General features: G+C 36.6%; 1 protein-coding gene across 1 annotated transcript in view; it reads right to left on the reverse strand.

Moving 5' to 3' along the window:
* Positions 1-6,789: 6,789 nt before the first annotated feature.
* The window catches only part of RAD54B (RAD54 homolog B), a 125,774-nt gene continuing 111,816 nt past the window's right edge, over positions 6,790-20,747 (reverse strand). The window contains exons 12-15 of the mRNA XM_012518128.4: positions 15,084-15,345; positions 14,079-14,145; positions 13,688-13,888; positions 6,790-7,846 (exon numbers count right to left, since the gene is read on the reverse strand). Of these exons, the coding sequence (XP_012373582.2) occupies positions 7,629-7,846; positions 13,688-13,888; positions 14,079-14,145; positions 15,084-15,345 (748 nt within the window). The 3' untranslated portion in view covers positions 6,790-7,628. The remainder of the gene's footprint in view (positions 7,847-13,687; positions 13,889-14,078; positions 14,146-15,083; positions 15,346-20,747) is intronic.

Consider the following 20,747-nt stretch of genomic DNA (forward strand, 5'->3'; position numbering starts at 1 on the left):
TACTGAGAGGGAAGTTTATAGCCATAAATTCATATATCAAAAAAGAAGAAAGAGCAAAAATTGAAGAACTAACTGCACATGTGAAGGAATTAGAAAAACAACAACAAAGTAACCCAACAGGAAGAAGAAGGAAGGAAATAACAAAGATAAGAGCAGAACTAAACGAAATAGAAAATAAGAAAGCACTTGAACAGATAAACAAGACCAAGAGCTGTTTTTTTGAGAAGATTAACAAAATTGACAAACCTTTAGCAACACTAACAAAGAAAAAAAGAGAGAAGATGCAAATACACAAAATAAGAAATGAGAAAGGCGATATCACCACTGACCCCACAGAAATAAAGACTATCATAAGAGGATATTTTGAAAAACTATATTCCAACAAAAATGACAATCTAGAGGAAATGGACAAATTCCTAGAAACACATAAACAGCCCATATTGACAAAAGAAGAAATTGATGATCTTAACAAACCAATCACAAGCAGAGAGATAGAATCAGTTATTAAAAATCTCCCAACTAAGAAGAGCCCAGGGCCAGATGGCTTCACAGGTGAATTCTACAAAACATTCCGGAAAGAACTGACACCAATCCTGCTGAAACTATTCCAAACCATCGAAACAGAAAGAACATTACCCAACTCCTTCTATGATGCCAACATTACCCTAGTACCAAAGCCAAACAAAGACATCACAAGAAAGGAAAATTACAGACCAATTTCTCTAATGAACCTAGACGCAAAAATACTTAACAAAATACTTGCTAATCGTATCCAACAACACATTAAACGAATTATACACCACGACCAAGTGGGATTCATCCCAGGTATGCAAGGATGGTTCAACATAAGAAAATCAATCAACGTAATACACCATATAAACAGATTGAAGGAAAAAAATCACATGATTATATCTATTGATGCAGAAAAAGCATTTGACAAAATACAGCAACCTTTCTTGATTAAAACACTCCAAATGATTGGAATACAAGGAAATTTTTTGAACATGATAAAGAGTATATATGAAAAACCTAAAGCCAATATTGTTTACAATGGAGAAATCCTAGACTCCTTCCCTCTAAACTCAGGAACAAGACAAGGATGCCCACTGTCGCCACTCCTATTTAACATTGTCTTAGAAGTACTTGCTCGAGCACTGAGGCAAGAACCAGAAATAAAAGGCATTCAAATTGGAAAGGAAGAAGTCAAAATTTCATTATTTGCAGATGACATGATCCTATACATAGAAAACCCTGAGAGATCTACAACGAAGATTCTAGAACTCATAAATGAGTTTAGTAAAGTCGCAGGTTATAAGATCAATGCGCAAAAATCAGTAGCATTTCTGTACACCAATAATGAGCAAGCTCAGGAGGAAATCAAGAAACAAATACCATTCACAATAGTAAATAAAAAAATCAAATACTTAGGAATAAATTTAACTAAAGAGGTAAAGAACTTATACACTGAGAACTATACAAGATTGTTCAAGGAAATCAAAGAAGACCTAAATAAATGGAAGACTATTCCTTGTTCATGGATAGGAAGACTGAACATTATTAAGATGTCTATCCTACCAAAATTGATCTACACATTCAATGCAATCCCAATAAAAATCAATGCAGCCTTCTTTAAGGAACTAGAAAAACTAACTATGAAATTTATTTGGAAAGGAAAGAGACCCCGAATAGCCAAAGACATACTGAAAAAGAAAAACGAAATTGGAGGAATCACACTACCTGACTTCAAAACATACTATAAAGCTACGGTGGTGAAAACAGCATGGTATTGGCATAAGGAGAGACATATAGACCAATGGAATCGAATTGAAAGCTCTGATATAGAACCTCACATATACAACCACATAATATTCGATAAAGCCACCAAACCCTCTCAACTGGGAGAGAGTGGCCTATTCAACAAATGGTGTCTGGAGAACTGGATAGCCATATGTAGAAGAATGAAAGAGGATTACCATCTCACACCTTATACAAAGATCAACTCAAGATGGATCAAAGACCTAAATATAAGAGCCAAGACCATAAAAACCTTAGAAAGCAGTGTAGGGAAACATCTACAGGACCTTGTAATAGGTAATGGATTTATGAATATCTCACCAAAAGCACGAGCAGCAAAAGAACTAATAGATAAATGGGACTTCCTCAAAATTAAAGCCTTCTGCACCTCAAAGGAGTTTGTCAAGAAAGTAAAAAGGGAGCCCACACAGTGGGAGAAAATATTTGGCAATCATATATCTGATAAGAAACTTATAACTTGCATATATAAAGAACTCCTATATCTTGAAAATAAAAAGATAAACAACCCATTTAAAAAATGGGAAAAAGACTTAAACAGACACTTCTCCGAAGAAGAAATACAAATGGCAAGAAAGCACATGAAAAAATGTTCCAAATCTCTAGCTATCAGGGAAATGCAAATCAAAACCACAATGAGATACCATCTTACACCCATAAGATTGGCAGCTATGAAAAAAACAGAAGAATACAAGTGCTGGAGAGGATGTGAAGGAAGGGGAACACTCATCCACTGCTGGTGGGAATGCAGAAGGATCCAACCATTCTGGAGAACAGTATGGCGGTTTCTCAAAAAACTAGCCATAGATTTGCCATATGACCCAGCAATACCACTGCTGGGAATATACCCAGCAGAACTGAAAACAAGAACACAAACCAATATATGTACACCAATGTTCATAGCAGCATTGTTCACTATTGCCAAAAGTTGGAATCAACCCAAATGCCCATCAACAGACGAGTGGATCAATAAAATGTGGTATATACACACAATGGAATACTACTCGGCTGTAAGAACAAACACACTACAAACACATGTGATAACATGGATGAATCTTGAGAACCTTATGTTGAGTGAAGCAACCCAGACATTGAAGGACAAATACTACATGACCTCAATGATATGAAATAAACAAGCTGCCCTAGATAGCAAGAGACTGAACGATAGGCTTGCAGGAAATCGGAGGGTGGAGGAAGGATATGAGCCGATGTCTGCAGGGGTGGAATTTAAGACGAGATGGTGGTAAGTATGAACACAAAGAAGAGATAAAAGGGGGGCAAGGGGTTGCCTTTGCTTGGGGCTTTGCGGGTTTGAGGGTGGCTGGGGAGGGACGGATGGGTAACGTTGCCCAAAAGTGGGGGGAGGGAGGGGTAGCATACGAACCAGGAGAGGGTCAGGTGTTGGTGGAGAGTAAAATGCCGAGAAAATCATATCAAAATATAATAAAGAGGGTTACCTGTTTAGAATGCTCGGAGGGGAGGGTCTGATGCAGGACGGGCTTCTGGGGAATGTCTAAATGCTCATTCTGCCAGAGTGGGTGACACCATGGGGTAGAAACCCAAGTAGTGAGAGTGGGGGTGGACCCACATCCTGGGGAGGACTAATGCCATCCAATAGAGGGAACTGTATCCCTCGAGAGAAAGGGTGGCTCCCAGGGCATTGGGGCAGTTGAGCAAGTTAGGCCCTGAACACTATTCCATCTATCTCTGGAAGTGGCTCCTCAGGAAACGGAGGTTGGCTATCACTGAGGGCACCAAGGTGGAAGGGAAAATGGACGTTAAATGTGTGGAACCAAAGTAAATGGGGGGTAAGAAAGGAGTTTCTTGAGAGTACACAAAGATGGATATAAAACATGTAATATTACACCATAACATATAGGAGATGACAGACTGATAATGTAAACCATAATGTAAAACATAGGATAACTAAAAATGTAAAGAACTGTGTATCCTAAAGTATGCACCATAATGTAAGCACAGATGTCACCTTGTTAGAAAGCTAATGTCTCAGACTCTGTACATCACTTTAAGTAAATATGATATGAATAGGGCGTAAGAGTATCACTGTGGAAGGGAAAAGGTTTTCTGGTGGATGTGTGGGAGTGCTGTATATTATATATATACATTGCTGTGGTCTAGGACTCCTGTGAAGAAAAGCTGAATAATTAGGGGGGGGGGGGGGGGGAAAAGAAAAAATAGGATGTGGAATTTTTTCAAGTCAACATTCTTTATCTAAGTTCTTTATCTAACTTTATCCAAGTTCTTTATCTATCCTTTAAACTCATCGCTATATGCCATTCCCTAGTAAGGGACCATGACATTATATTGGGCTTCAAATTTCGGGGAGTTCTGGATCACAGAGTGTTTCAACAATGGCAATGGAGGGATACTGGTATGGGATACCAATGACAGGTGATATATGACTGACAGGGAGCTGTACAGAACATATGTCCAGGGTGCATGGTAATGTTTGGATATACTCATAGTGGCAATAATTAAAAACCACAGTAGGGGGGGTACTGGGTTCCTGGCCAGTGGTGCTCTGTCGTGGTCCCTAGGGGAGCAGCGACAGTCTCCCAGGTACAGTGGTGGGGACCGGGAGGGAGTGAGGGTTCAACAGTGAGCCCCAGATGCTAATGACTATGCTTGTGAGCTGATAAACCCAAAATAAGAACAAGGCCTAGAGCAACTTTGTGCCTGGGAATTTACTTCTGTCAGCCTTCATGTTACTCAAATGTGGCCAGTCTCGAAGCCAAACTCAGCATGTAAATGCAATGCCTTCCCCCCAGCGCGGGACATGACACCCGGGGATGAGCCTCCCTGGCAACGAGGGACCACTATCAACTACCAACTGATGATGCAACTGGAAAATGACCTTATACGGAAGGTTCAATGCGGATCAGCAGAATATCCATGTCTACATAAAATACCATGACTTTAAAATGCTGTTTGACCTAAAGTAAGGGGGAAATGGAAAGGAGAAATGAGTTTATATGGCTACGAGTTTCTAAAAAAGAGTCTGGAGGCTGGCAGGTTTGCCCTCATGCACAACTGAGCAGAGTCAGAGAGACAGATAAAGCAGATACAACCCCCAGATATTGGTTCCTTTGAGGGCTAAAGAGACCCATGGGAGTTATGGTCATGGCCGATGGGGTTAACTACCAGGGCAGATGGCCCCTCTTTGGAAATGGTGTTTATGTGTGATGAATCTGGACTCAGATGGGATCTCCCTTCATAAGACTTTCATGCTAATGTGCTGGAGGTGCAGTTAATGTTGGGGTTTAAGATATATTTAGGGGATTTGAATCTCTGGACTGACAATGTGATAGCCAGATCCTGAGCCTCAACAGACTCCAGCACCTACAATCTGATTTATTGGACTTACCACACTCAGCTAAGATGGAGTTGAAGAAGGACAACCACCACACCATGGAGCCTAGAGTGATTACAACTGAAAATGGGAGGATTGCATCCAGCATCCAGGTGGAATCTGACCCTCCTCCTGACATAGAGGTGCAATGGACACAACCAATCCAATGTCCACATAGAAGAGGTGGCATTGGATTGGGAAAAGTGGACATAATGGACAAAGGGTATGGGGAAAGGCAGGAAGAGATGAGAGGTGGAGGCATCTTAGGGACATGGAGCTGCCCTGGATGGTGCTTCAGAGGTAATCACCGGACATTGTAAATCCTCACAGGGCCCACTTGATGGAATAGAGGAGAGTATGGGCCATGATGTGAACCAATGTATATGAGGTGCAGAGGTGCCCAAAGATGTACTTACCAAATCCAATGGATGTGTCATGATGATGGGAACAAGTGTTGTTGGGGGGGGGGAGAGGGGGGGTGGGGGGGTGGGGTTGAATGGGACCTCACATATATATTTTTAATGTAATATTATTACAAAGTCAATAAAAAATAAAAAAATTAAATAAAAAAAATAAAAAATAAAATAAAATAAAAAAAAAAAAAAAAAAGAAGAGAATTCTCTTTCAAGAAGCATGGCTCCTCAATGCCATAAACAAATAAGAGCTCACTGTGCATTAAAAATTAGAACAAATAATTCTTTTTGGCATGATTTATCTAAAGAATGTTGTATAAAGCAATACTTACACTTTTTATTAATTTCACATTATCAGCTCATTCTGTTAAATGGTTAGTCTATCAACAAATATTCACAATTTGATGCTATCAATAATAATTTAAATTATTTAATGGATAATTAAATAAAATTATTAATTTAATGGATAATTAAATAAAGTTATTTAATGGATTTATCAGCAGTGATACCTCTGCTGATAGTCCCAAAAGCCATATTCCTTGGGAAACAGACAACAGACTGAGGTAGATTTGCATGTAGGGAGTTTTTTGGAGAGTGTACTTAGTAACAACACAAGTGAAGGAAAGAGAGAAGCAGAATTGGACAGAAGCAGCAGCTAATTAAAATGAAGCTACAACAAAGGCCTCATCTGGTCTCCTAAGGAGCTATGGAGCTGGAATGGTCCTTCAGAGTTGTCCTGAACAGAGATAGGGACCCCTTCTCCTCTGCACTGACAAGTCACTGTATGCCAGCCACTCTGGGGAGGGACTTGGCTATGAGTGGTCCTCAGGCAACACTCGTGCTAACTGGGGAAGTGAATTCCTTGGTCCTGAAGGAGGACAACCTGGACTGCACACCCCAGCATCCACTACAGTTATGACAGGGAATAAAGCTGCTTGTCCCTTATCCTTTTTTAAAGGATTTTTTTTTTTTTGCCTGAGAATAATATGATGCAACATAGATATTGGAAGGATTTTTATGTAAAGTCTCATATATGAGACCAAAACAGGGGCCAAGAAATACCATTTTTGCTTATTATTAATATTAGCTAACTATTTTCTTAGTGTCAAATTTGGTTCCAAACTGCCTGCCCATGAATCCTAGACACATAACTGCCTAGGTATGGCACTAGAAGTCTAAATAACTCAGATCTGATGATACATAATTGAGTCTTTATTCAACACTTCAAAACAATATTCAGTATAAAAGAAATTTTCCTAAATAGAAAGAAAGGCTGATTACAGAAACCTCCATTGAATATTAAATGGTTAACTCTTCTCTGCAAACCTCAGTATTCTAAAGCTTGCTTTGTACATTAAAACTCTTCTAATGTTAAAAAAAAAAATTACAGATAACCCTAAACATAATGGTAGTCAAGTCTTTATTCAGTGTAAAAACAATGTCTAGGAGGGAGAGATTTATAGACTGCTGTTAGGCCCCCTGAGTCTGAGGTCCTAGATTAGGAACCAGTACTCTGAAGTGTCCCATAGTCCTTGCTCCCTGCTCCAACCTATTTACCATTCTCATTCAAACTGCCCTGGAGCAACTGTTACATCCAACTTCTTTAGCATCTGCAATCCTAGTCCCTGATTCTCTTTTCCTTTGAACTATAATTTAAACTTAAGTTTTCCAGTTGTGTCACACATCTGTGTCTAATATTCCTATTTAGATTAGATTTCTCAAAGGCAGAGATTAGGTATTTTATCTTTTTTATATTCCTTATGAAAATTTCTTAGGATATACTTAATAAAAGTTAATCATGGAATTATTAATAAACAACTGTATGATGACAGAGGCACTTCTTTAATGTTTCAACATTTAAAAATACTTTAAAAATTAAACAATTTTGGTTATTGTATTAAACCTGATACATTTTGCAACAAAGTATATTATCACTATTTAAATAATTCCATTAATTTACTACATTTAATTACTACATTAATTTTTAAAGGGAAGACCCAAGGAATGTCATGTTATGAAATAATCTTCCATCATTATTTAGCAATAGCTTGATTGGTTATATTCTGAAAAAAGAATGATACATTTTCTCTTATTCTTTCAAGAAAAGGATCTGTAAGATTTAGATGATCTCCAGAAAAATGTTTCCATTCCTTCAGCTGTGACATGGAGAGAGGTTTCATGGAGTTAGACTTCTGGTAATGCGAACCAAGCTGACAATTTCTAGATACAGATAATTTTTCCGATGAATCACCTAAAATAAGTAAAACAATGAGAAAATTCTTAGGCCAACCAATATCCTACTACATACAATTATTTTTGTTTTAAAATATTTATGATTGTAATTTATTACATTTGATCACCATAGTTAAGCTAAAGCAACATATTCAATTCATTCTCTTTACAAATATTTATAAATTGTTTACCATGTACTGATTTAAACACTTATGGTAAAATTGGTGAACAAAAATAGACAGGGTCTGACTTCAAGGGCCTTAAGAGACTAATGGGAAAGAATTAATTCAACAAATAATCATCCAAAGAAATGGGTCCACAATCCCTTATCTAAACCTTCTAAAGGCAAGATATGTTTCCCAATTAAGAATATATAATAGATGTGGTGGTATCTGAGACAGCATTCCATAATCAAACTCATTAATATTCTGCAGCAAAGCATATGAATAGCCTTATTAAGTGGGTTAAATAAAGACTACTGAAAAACTCCCATCAATTAAGGAAAGGTTTTTGCCAATATGTCTGTTTGTTGCAGATATATGAAAGGAAAAAAATAAATTCTGGCCTTTAGAACTTTCTAATTTTAGAATTCAGAATAAGGCTGTGGAGTTAGCCAAGCTGTATTACAAAAGTAAGGGTATGAAGGAATGGTAGAGGGAACTAGGAGCACAGATAACATGAAGGTCTGGAGAGGCTTCCTATGGAAGTGATGTTCTATTAGGATCTGAAGGATAAGAAGGCAAGAACTAAGTTGGGGAAGGGTGGTACAGCATTCCAGGGAAAGCTCATACAAAGGCCACGAAAAGGAAGAGACACTGGCACAGCTGAGGAACTGATAGGTGCCTAATGCAATTAGTGCTTAGTGAGCTAAGGCAAAGAATAATGCAAGAGGAGAAACAGAGTAATAAAGGTGTAAAAGTATTCAAGGGCTGGATTATGCAAAAGATTGTAAACCCAACATGCATGGCAGAGGCTAATAATTATTTACCAAATCGACTTCTCTTTTCTTTACAGCATTTACCTAGACCACATTTCCCAGGCTCCCTTAGAGTCAGATGTAGGCACTGAGTTCTGCCCAATGGACTTGTAAATGGAAGAATGTAATAGAAAAGATTTATGTCACTCCCAGGTCTGGCCTATAAAAACCCCCTCCCTCCACATGATTTTCTAATTTTTCTCTTCTCTTACCTGTTGGCTAGAAGCTGCAAGGGATCCCAGCAGAGGACTCTAAGATAGATCCAGGAGAAACTTAGGTTCCTGAATCCCTAAACAAAAGGCTATTAAATACCCACAGTGAGCTTTTACATGATTGAAAAATACACTTCTAATGTGTTAGGACACTGTGGTCTTTGGGTTTTTTGTTATAGCAGTTAGCCTACCCTAACTTACTACTTTAAAAATTTTAGTTTTTATTGTAAGAACAATAGGAAGCAATTGAAGGATTTATTTTCTTAAACTTTTTATTAATTTCAAATAAATACAAAAGTTAACAGAATAGAAATAATGAAACTCTTCATACCCCACTTTCAATAACTACCAACTAAGGGCCAGTCTTATTTTATGTAAACCCCATACTTCCTCCACTTCATTACTCTGAAATAAATACAAAGCATATGCCATTTTACTTGTAAATATTTCACTCTGCTTCTCTAAATGATAAAGATTCCTTTTAAATATTATCACACTTTTAAAATTACTTCATCCCTTAATATTATCAAATATCCAGTCAGTCAAAATCATTGAGATTTTAAGAAAGGAGATAAGATTGTTTTGAGAATCCAGAAGGCAGAATAACAAAAGGAAAAACTACCAGCCAGAATTGCATACCCAGTAAAGACAGCACTTAAGAGAAAGAAAAAAATAACACTTTTTTGGGGGGGGGGAGGGATCAAAATATACCAAGAATTACAATAAATGTCAACAGATTGAATGCTCTAGTTAAAAGAGAACATCAGATTGTATAAAGAAGAAATTCCAGCTTTATGCTATTTACAAGAGAGATAACTAAAACATAAGGACTTAAAAAGATTTAAAGAAAAGAAAAATGATACCAGGAAAAACATGTCAGACAAAGATTAACCATTAGAAAGCTGGAAGCTGGTGTAAAGTATTAACTTAAGATAAAAAGAAAGCAAAAGGCATTAAGGATAAAAAAAATTACTAGATAAAAATAAAATAAATGAGCCATAATAAAAGAAATTTTCAGCAGGAAGAGAGAACATATATAAAATGAAAATTGACAGAATAATGAATGTTTGGGGAGGAAAAAAACAACAAATACTAGAGCAAAAATATGAAAAATATTTTTAAAATGCCTGTAAAACATGGTATTTAATGTATTACTTTCTGAGTAAGAAAGAGGAGAAAGTAAGACTATATATTCCTATTTCTAGTATTTGCATAAAGATACATTGGATGACTTTAAAAAGAAACTAATAAAAATAAGGGAAAGGAGAAATGGGGTGGAAATAGGGACAGGGTGGGAGTGAGATTTTTCAATGATTATTTTTTATATCATTTTGGCTTTTGAACCATGTAAATAATCTTATCTCTTCAAAATAATTAAAAAATGAAAAATATTAATATAATACTATAAATAACTTTATGCTAATGAATTTTAAAACTCAAGTGAAATGCATTTAAAGAAAAACACTGATGAAATTTAATGACCAAAAAAGTCAAGAAGAAATGAAAACCTAAAAACATCAATATGAAATTTAAAAAGTAAAGCTGCATTTATTTTTTAAAAGCCAAATCAGGGGAATGGATGTGGCTCAAGCAGCTGAACATCCACCTCCCACATGAGAGGTCCCAGGTACCGTCCCTGGTACCTCCTAAAGAACAAACAGACAATGAACTAAAAACAACAGGCAGACAATGAGCAAAAACAACAAGCAAACAGATGAGGGAGCCATCTGTGGGGAGAGGGGGAGCCAAATCAAAGAAAACAAAACCATCAGGCCCAAATAATTCTGCAGATGAGTTCTGCCAAAAGCCTATCCTATAGAAACTTCCCAAATGTAGGAGAAATGTGAAACAGTAGTTATTCCTCAACTTACATTATGAGGTTAGAATAATATCAAAACCAGACAAAGACAGAAGTAAGCATTCTCTTAATTTTGGAAACAAAAAAGGATATCCACTATCACCATTTCTATTCAGCCCTATATTAGAAATCCTCATCAAAGTCACTAAAATCAGCAAAAGAATAAAGAGCATAAGGAAAAGAAAGGAAGAAGCAGAGATGTCAATATTTGTAGATGATATAAATGCTTTAATAGAGAATCTAAGGGTTTCTATGGATGAACAATAAAAGTTAATAAAGCAGTTCATAAATATTGCTGGACACAAGATCAATGGGAAAATGTCAAATGTTTTTCTAAAAACCATCAACAAGCAAGTGGAAAATGTAAATTTTTAAAAGATACCATTACTAACAGCAACTAAAATTAGAAGATAGAGAAAATGAATCTAATCAAAGATCTGCAAAATATTTATGAAAAAAATTATGTTTACTTAAAGACATAAAAGATGGTCCGCAAACTACAGCCCATGTGCCAAATCAGGCCAACTGCCTATTTTTGTAAATAATGTTTTATTAGAATAAAACAATATCCATTTGTTCATATATTCCCTCTGGCTGCTCTCAGAGAAGAGCTGAATAGTTGCAACAGAAACCTTATAGTTTGCAAAAGTTTACTGACCCGACACAAATGGCCACATACATATGATTCCATTTATATGAAATGTCCAGAATAGGTAATCCCATAGAGACCACAAGTAGAAATATGGTAGCCAGGAGCTGGGGAGGGAGGACTAGGGAATGACTTCTAATGGATATGGGGTTTCTTTTGGGGGTGACAAAAATGTTCAGGAATTAGATAGTGGTGATGGTTTCACAGTCCTGTCAATATATTAAACTTGTTATTGCAAATCAAAGGGGAAATTGGAACCTTCAATAAATGATACTGAGATAATGAGTTATATATACCCCAAAAAAATCACTATTCACAATCTATAAAAAATAAACTGTGGATGAATTCATCATCTAAAGATGAAAAATGAAATTTAATTTTTTTATTTCAAAAAAAAGGAAAATGTATTTTTTAACTTTGGGTAAGGCAAAATTTCTTCTTACAAGAAAACTTATGCCCAAATCTGATATATGTAAGTTAAAAGTTTTAAAACTGTATTTTCAACAAACAATACCATAAATGAAAAGCTAAGGCACAAACTTGGAGAAAGGATTAGTTTCCAAAATATATAAGAAACCTCTAAAATCCCTAAGAAAAAGAGAAAATTGAAATATAGGCAAAGAACTAAACAAGTAGTTCACAAAAGTGGAAACTTGAATGGCCAATAAACATGGAAAATATATCTACCTAACTAGTTAGTATTGTGGAAAATGTATACTATTTAATTTCCATCCAGAAACTACTAGTTAAAAACAAATGGGTATCATCTAGTAATGCTGAAGATGAGCACACATTAAGATCCTCCCAAATGTGTACTAGGAGATATGTACAGGAACGCTTATTTTAACATTTTTTATAATAGTGAAAAACTGGGAAGCACCCTAAATATTAACCAACAGAAATATATTTTTGAGAGTTACCAAGTTTATACATGTAGCTCTACTTCATTCATTTTAACAGGTTCATAGAATTCCATTGTGGTATAATCATAATGGAATTCCTAGATAACTATCAACATGTTGTATGAAAAATTACTCTTCTGTGTGATTTAAGAATTTTTTAAATGCAAAACTGAACATGTAACCTCCATACTTAAAACTCTTCAGTAGTTTACCACTGTCTACAAGATAAAGTTCAGACTCCTCAGTGTGACAAAGATGATCTCTACAATTTAACTACTTGATAATTTTCATTCTTCTCTTTTGCTGTAATTTCCTCTTCGAATCTCGCTGAATTGGCCAAGCTGTTCCATGCTTCTCTGCCCTTCCTCACGCTATTCTGTCAGACTGCAGTACCCTCCCTACAGTCAACCTTGCACACAAACACCTTGTTGAAACAAATCTCCTGCTGCAACATTCCTGGCTTTCAAGGTAATGTCTGCAACTTTGAAGCTTCCATAATTCCTTATGTATACTTTCATCATAGTACAAGTAAAATTGTATTACACTTAGCTGTTTACACGTATTCATCCTACTAGAAAATGAATGAATGAATGATGAATGAATGTCCAAGCAAACTAGGATAAGTACAGGACACATGTATGAAGGCAATCAAATTAATTCTTCTATGTCAGTCTTGTATGTTCTTAAACCTTTATCAATGTAATTTATCAAGTGACTTCCTATAACTGGACACTGTTTGCCCAAGTTTGCCAAGATCCAGTTTCATCTGAGTGGTGTCCAGTTGTGGAGGACTGACATTTTTTTTTAAAAGTTCCCCTTAAACAGCATTAGAAGTTCATCAAGTATTGAGTAGTATAGTGGTCCATGCTAACCGCCTCAGAAAGTATGATCCCCATGTTGAATAAATTCTACACAGTATAAACAAACAGTAGGATTATCTTGTCAAATGTCATAGCTTTTTATGAAATAGAAGGCTTAAAAACATTTTTTAAACTCCAAAGCCATTATAACATAATTTATAACATTTTCCTAAACAAATTTTTCACAACTGATTCAAAGAAGCAAATTTATAGAACTAATGAAGTTCTAATTACCATTTTCTCAAATATCCATCTGGTAGGTCCCTCTGTGACCCAAGAAACAAAGAAAACCAACATATGCAAATGGTAAATATTTTTAAATTATTCTGTATTTAAATACTTTCAACTGCTGAAGAGAGAAAAAATAGCTTTACCATAGTAACAGAATTAAAACACAACTAACCTGTATGATGATTTTCTCCTAAACACTCACAGTCAAGCAGGTCATGAGTAACACAATATGAATTTTCATGTAATGTGAATAAATTTTTAAGTTCCTCTAATGAAAACTGAATGTGTTCAGATGTCTTGGTCAGATCTACCACTGCCCCAGAAAGACCTTGCTTACTGATCTGCCTCTGATAGATCTTTTCTTCTATTGTGCCTGAGGAGAAAACATTCATTAGACTTGCTTCAGGTTTGTCTATTATTTTTATAGAGTAAAACAAGTTTATCGGCATACTAATTAACTGAATAATATTCCTGACATTGATCAGTCTAACCAAAAAATATGTACATATACTTTTTAATAATTTCAAAGGTAAATATTCTTTGCCACACTGAAGCATCGTTACCTGTGGTTAAGAGCCTGTAAATATGTACGGGATGTTTCTGGCCATCTCTCCATACTCTAGACATTGCCTATAGAAAATAAACAAGAATTATGAGAGGAAGATAGAAAATAATGGTCCTTTTCACATAAGTAATTTGCCAGAATATATTTAAGATTATTAACTCTAGATTTTACTTATAGGTCCAAAACATAAAGTCCTGGTGTGCCCAAGCATGCCCCACTTCCTACCTTTTTCCTGGGATAAAGAAATAGTTGAACATATATCATGGTACTGTATAAAGTAACTGTGGAATACCACACAACAGTGACAGGGTCACCAAAGAATGGGATAGCAGTTTGGACAGGAGAACCCAACAGAACCAAGAACAGGATGAAGGGCTTATTTCCAGTCTAAGCAGTTACTGTTTCCTTCCTGAGGAACCCCTCAAATGTCTTCAATTAGTCTAGGCTCTAGGTAAATGCCTGTGGTTTAAGAACTCATAAATGATACCAACTGAGGTGCAAATCTGTGGATAGAAATCTAAAAACACATGAAGATGAACTATACACTGAAGAAAACAAAAGGTTTCATCTGAAATATTTTCCTGAATAAGTTAACTTAATACCTTTACTGTATCCTGCACAAACATTGATCACAGCATCTATGATACCTTATTGCCTTTCCGTGGTAGTCAAGAGCACCCTCAAAGCTAAACTGTATAGAAAATTAGAGCTTGGAGATATACAGGTTTAGGTTTGAATTATGGCTGTGCTTTTTATAAACTGTGTGGCCTAGGACAAACTTCCATATCTTCATCTGTAAAACAAGGCTAATAATATTCTCACTTGTAGGGTTGTTGTGAAGATTAAGTAGATATCAAGCACTTAGCAGAGTACCTGATATATGATAAGGGCTCAACACACAACAGTTATTGTTACATTATCATCATCATCTTTGTATCTTTAGCAGGCACTGTATCCCCAGAAGGTATTCCATATGTTTATTTAAATCCAAAAATATTCCTACCTGGATATCAGTGGCCGGATTCCAATCTATGTCATAAAGAATTAAGTGAGATCCTCCAATGAGGTTAAGTCCCACACCACCAGCCTTTGAACTTAACAAAAAAATAAAATCGGTAGAGTATTTACTATTGAAGCCATCAACAATTTGCTGCCGTTGAGAGATTGGTGTTCGTCCATCAAGTCTTGTATAAGCATATCCATAACGCTTGCATACTTCTTGTAAAATATTCAAAGTTTGTGTATAGTTGGATACTAACACCACCCTGTCAATCAAAAAGAAAGATCCTCTGTATATAATTTAAAGGCAAAATTAGATTTTTTAACTGAAGCAAAACACCACAATTTTATTTTAAGTGATATTTACAGAATATGAACAAGAACCTTATACAATTAAAGCACAGGTTCTCCTTCAAACGTAGTTTTAAAGTCATTATCTAAGAGATTTTGGTTTAAGATAATGAAGTAAAGACTTTTCTGTCTTCTTCTCTTTGAAGTCACCTCCAAAACAGCAGGAGAATGAGAATCAGAAATACAAAATGTCTTTGATAAAACAAGGAGACATGAATAAACCTGAGCCAAAACATAAGAGAAAGGGAATAGAGGAATGGTAACTTGCTTAGGAAAGCAGAAGAAAGTGAAACCTAAGTGTCAAAAAAGGAGGTTCCAATGAGAAGTAAGGGCACATTAATTCACATTACAGAATCTTGTTAAGACTCGGGTATTAGAGACATAGGTACTTAAGGAGTTTAGGCGAGAGCTATTTCAAGAACTTTGGTAAATAGACCCCAGGCCTGATTCCAGTGTAACCAGTTAACTTTTCTTTTTCAAATGGAATGTTTATTCTCTGGAAAGTAGCTTAGTCCTGAAGATGCTAGCACAGAGAAACACAGTGACAAATCAAAATGAATGTCTGAATACTGGAGGGCAGGACATCAGTACCCTTATCTTGACAATTTTCAAAGCACCAGCAGCAGGGCATCTCTTTCACATCCCAGCCCAGGCAAGATATTGAAGATTTTTTCCTCTGGGTAGACTTAAATAACACAAGAGAAAAGACCCATAGATAGGGAGTCTAAAATGAAAAAGCCAGCTCCCTGCCTGGTTACCTTACAGTGAATGCCACCAGACACATACAATGAAAGACCATCGTTACACCCGAAAATATGAGGGCTGTAGAAAAGTTCTTACAGCTTTCATGATGAGAAACCAGATTACATGTAAAGGAATGGAAACCAGAAAGACATCAGATGTCAAAAGCAATTCTGAATGTAGAAGACGCATAAAACAAAGCCTTCAAAAGTTCTATGGGAATACTATTTTCAACCTGGAATTTTATGATCAGGCAAATTGTCAGTCAAATGTTAGCACAGAATAAAAACAGTTTCAGGCATGCAAGAAGCAAAAAGATTCACCCCCTTCTCTTTCTTAGGAAGCTATGACAGGATGTGCTCCAGGAAAATGTGGAACCCAGGAAACCGGAATTCCAACACAAAGAGAAAAAAAAAAAGAACTTATAGGACAATGGTTAAGCTAACTAACAAGCTTAGCGAACAACCAGTTCAAAATATAGCAGAAGGGCAGCAAACTGAGGGAAGGCAAAAAGAATACACAAAGGACCTTGGCGAATGAATGAAAATTTGCACTGAGAAGCTACTAAAAGGTATAGGTAGAGTAGATAATCATTACAAAGAACAAATGGGGGAGGAGGAATAAAAAAGTTCCAGAAGGGGAAAAAGTTGTTCAAAAAGAAAATGAAATCATGGTAAACTATTTGGCTTAGCAATGAATAGTAAGTTAGTTATAATAACATTGGTTTTAAATAGATTTATCAAAAGTTGAGATGTTGGAGGATAGGTGGTAGCAGTGAAAGGAGGACATAAGAACACTAAATTCTCATGAACCGGAAGAGGAAGCCATTGGATTGCACCAAAAATGGATGCAACAAGAGATAGCAGTATATGTGTGTTATCCAGAAGTATGCTAGGGGAATTGGTGGTTATCTCTGAGAAACAGTATGCATGTACAGAGATGGAACTGCAAACTGCTTGAGTTTTTCTTTCATTAATAACCCTTAAAACCTTTTTTTTTAATTGTGGTAACATATATGAAACATAAAATTTGCCATTTTAACTACTTGTAAGTGAACAATTCATTGGCATTAATTATATTTACAATGTTGAACTACTATCACAACTTTTTATCATTACCAAAAGTTTTTTTCATCTGAAATGGAAAATCTGTAGCCATTAAACAACTCTCCATTCCCCGCCTTATATAAGCCTTTTAACACTTTGATAAAATAGAATTTTAAACAATAAGGTAAGAAATATAATTAGTACCTATTATTATTTTTTAAAGATTTATTGATTTATTTATTTCTCTCCCCTTTCCCCGCCCCAGTTGTCTGTTCTGTGTCCATTTGCTGCGTCTTCTTCTTTGTCCCCTTCTATTGTTGTCCGCGGCTTGGGAATCTGTGTTTCTTTTTGTTGCATCATCTTGTTGTGTCAGCTCTCCGTGTGTGCGGCACCATTCCTGGGCAGGCTGCACTTCCTTTCACGCTGAGTGGCTCTCCTTATGGGGCACACTCCTTGCGCGTGGGGCTCCCCTACGCGGGGGACATCCCTGCGTGGCACGGCACTCCTTGCGCACATCAGCACTGCGCGTGGGCCAGCTCCACACGAGTCAAGGAGGCCTGGGGTTTGAACCGCAGACCTCCCATGTGGTAGACGGACGCACCAACCACTGGGCCAAGTCCGATTCCCGAGTACCTATTATAATAGCTAAAGTTTGATAATTAGGCAAGAATTAAGGGGAAAATAGACCACAAATATTTTCTATAAATTTTATACCCAGTGGGAAGAATTATTAGCACTTAAACTTTAAAAAATAAATTAAAGCAATTTTCAAATTTTAATTGCCTCAATTATCTACATTAATAAGGTAAAGATAGTCCAAGAATAATTTATATTTGTAGTCCTGTATCAGTTACCTTATGCTACACAGCAAACCACTCCAAATTCAGTGGTTTAAAACCATTTATTTATATTTAGTTTGCAATTCTATAGGTTGGTAATTTGGACTGGGTTCAGCTAGGAGGTTCTACTGTCTTGGCTGTGCTGACCCAAGCATCTGCAGTCAACTGCCATGTCAACTAGGGGCTGACATGTAGTGTCTAGTGGGCACCTCAGCTGGGAAGGTTTCTGTCTGTTCTGCATCATTCCTCATCCCTGTAGAATTAGGCTAGTCTAGATGTGGGGACAGAAAAGTTCCAGGATCTGCAAAGGAGGACAGTATTTCTGCTTCAGCTGTTTTCAAGTTTCTTCTTGGATAACATTTGCCAGCATCCATGGGTCAATACAAGTCACATGGCTGAGCTCAGAGTAAGAGTGAGAGAGCACTCAAAGTTACTCAGCCCAGGAACATGGATGGAAAGAGGGGAAAAAACTTAAAAATTATTTTTACAATCCACCACATTCTTATACTAATATTTTAATATAGACACGCATTATATTCTTAAAAATAACCTACTTCAATAAAAGCAATGAAGCAAAATGAGATGAACTTATATAAGGGCTACTAGAAAATCTGTTAACCTGCCTATTTTTTCTTCCTTTTTCTATTTTATAATGGGCATGAATAGCATTATCTAAACACAGTTTTTCTGATACAACCTTGCTGGACAGAAAGAAATGTGACTCTAGAATATCTTTACTCAATAAGTTCTTACAAGGCTTGGCATAGACTGTTGGATGAACAGGTGGGTGAATGCCTTGATAAGGGGTCCTGGACAATTAATTCCCTTTTAGAGGTCTAGAGCATCCTCCCCACCCCATTAGTAAATAGCCCTTTAAACAAAGCTATCATTTTCACAGTCACCAGACTGTTCCCTAAAGTGGGTGAAATCTGTCAGCAAGGCTACCTTGTATGCTAGAGCAGACACTGCACCTAGCACAAGAGGTAAGTGTGTAGGGGTTGAAATTCACTATGACCTCTGCTTGCAAATCCATGAGACCTAGTGCATGAATGCAGCAACCAGGCCGCATTCCATAAAATTCTATAAAAGTGCTACCTGCTGACCAAGTCGGCAGCCCACAGATATGCCTCCACCCAGAGAAGGCATCTTGTTCTTCTCTATCTGTGCAGAGAGGGTGCTTTCTTAATGTGCACAAAAAACTACATAGCTAAAAGGGTTGTCTGTAGACCTCCAATAAAATTAACTGGTTCACATTAATGCTAACAGCAGTTTTAAGTATTAGGTGGTAAAGCTATGCCTGAAATCAAACATTGTAACTAACTTTAAATAATATATTTTTAAAGTTTTATAAGACTTCTTGTGCACAAGCAGCCCTGGAAAATCTGGCTTTTACACTCACGTGGCCATATAAAAGAAAGAGCCATCTCTTCAGATAATGTGGGACAACAGACAAATACAGTCTCTGCACCTGATAGAATGGCTGCTTCTTCACTGATGGGACAAGATTCAGTTTTCTTGGGGAACCACAAGCAGTCAAAATGACTCCACCACAACCCCTACTTTCAAATTATATTTTTCCTTATTTCTTTCTTCCTTCTGTCTATAAGAGGGAAAGTTTCCCCTATAACATCTTCAAGGATAAATGTTCCTATATATGTCCATAACTTTATTTCTTCTCATCTCTTCTCAAACTCTCAATTACCAATTCAATTATCCCTTTCCCAACAAATATTACCTATTTCCCCACACCATTCCTCAGAGAAGACAGAAAAAAGGATCTAGTAAAAAAGATGCAAATAAAAGTCAAAGTAAGGTTTCCAATCTTCAATTCAAACTGGGTCACAATTTACACATATAAATGTATTAGTCAAAGGGATGCTGATGCAAAATACCAGAAATTGGTTGGTGTTTATTAAGGATATTTATTTGGGGTAGGAGCTTATAGATACCAGGCCATAAAGCATAAGTTACTTCCCTCACCAAAGTCTATTTTCACGTGCTGGAGCAAAATGGCTGCTGACATCTGCGAGAGTTCAGGCTTCTGGGTTCCTCCCTTCCAGGGTCTTGCTTCTCTCTGGGTTCAAGGTTCCTTTCTTCCTGGGGCTTGCTTCTATTTCCTCTGTGTGTTTACTTCCCAGGGCACCAGCTTTAGACTTCAGCATCACACTCCTACCTCAAAACTCCAATATTAAGAACCCTTGCAGACATCGGCAGACATCTTGCTCGAACACGTGAAAATAGACTTTGGTGAGGGAAGTAAATTATGCTTTATGGCCTGGTATCTGTAAGCTCCTACCCCAAATAAATATCCTTTATAAAAACACCAACCAATTTCTGGTATTTTGCATCAGCACCCCTTTGGCTGACTAATACAGAATTTGGTACCGTGGAGTGGGGAAGTGCTTTTGCAATTACCAGAATGTTGGAACGGTTTTATAAATGGGTAAGGGGTATTTTTTGGAAGAACTGTGAAATGCTTGATGGAAAAGGCCTAGATTGCTTTGAAGAGACTGTTGATAGCAATGTGGAACTAAAGAAACTTTTTATGATGCCTTAGAAGTAAATGATGAAGCTATTATTGGAAACTGGAGGAAAGGCAATCCATGTTTTAAAGTTGCAGAGAACTTAGCAAGATTAACTCCTGATGCTTTATGGGACGCAGAATTTGAAAATGGCGAGCCTGGGAATTTA

This window comes from Dasypus novemcinctus, chromosome 14 (assembly GCF_030445035.2).
Source record: "Dasypus novemcinctus isolate mDasNov1 chromosome 14, mDasNov1.1.hap2, whole genome shotgun sequence".
NCBI lineage: Eukaryota > Metazoa > Chordata > Mammalia > Cingulata > Dasypodidae > Dasypus > Dasypus novemcinctus.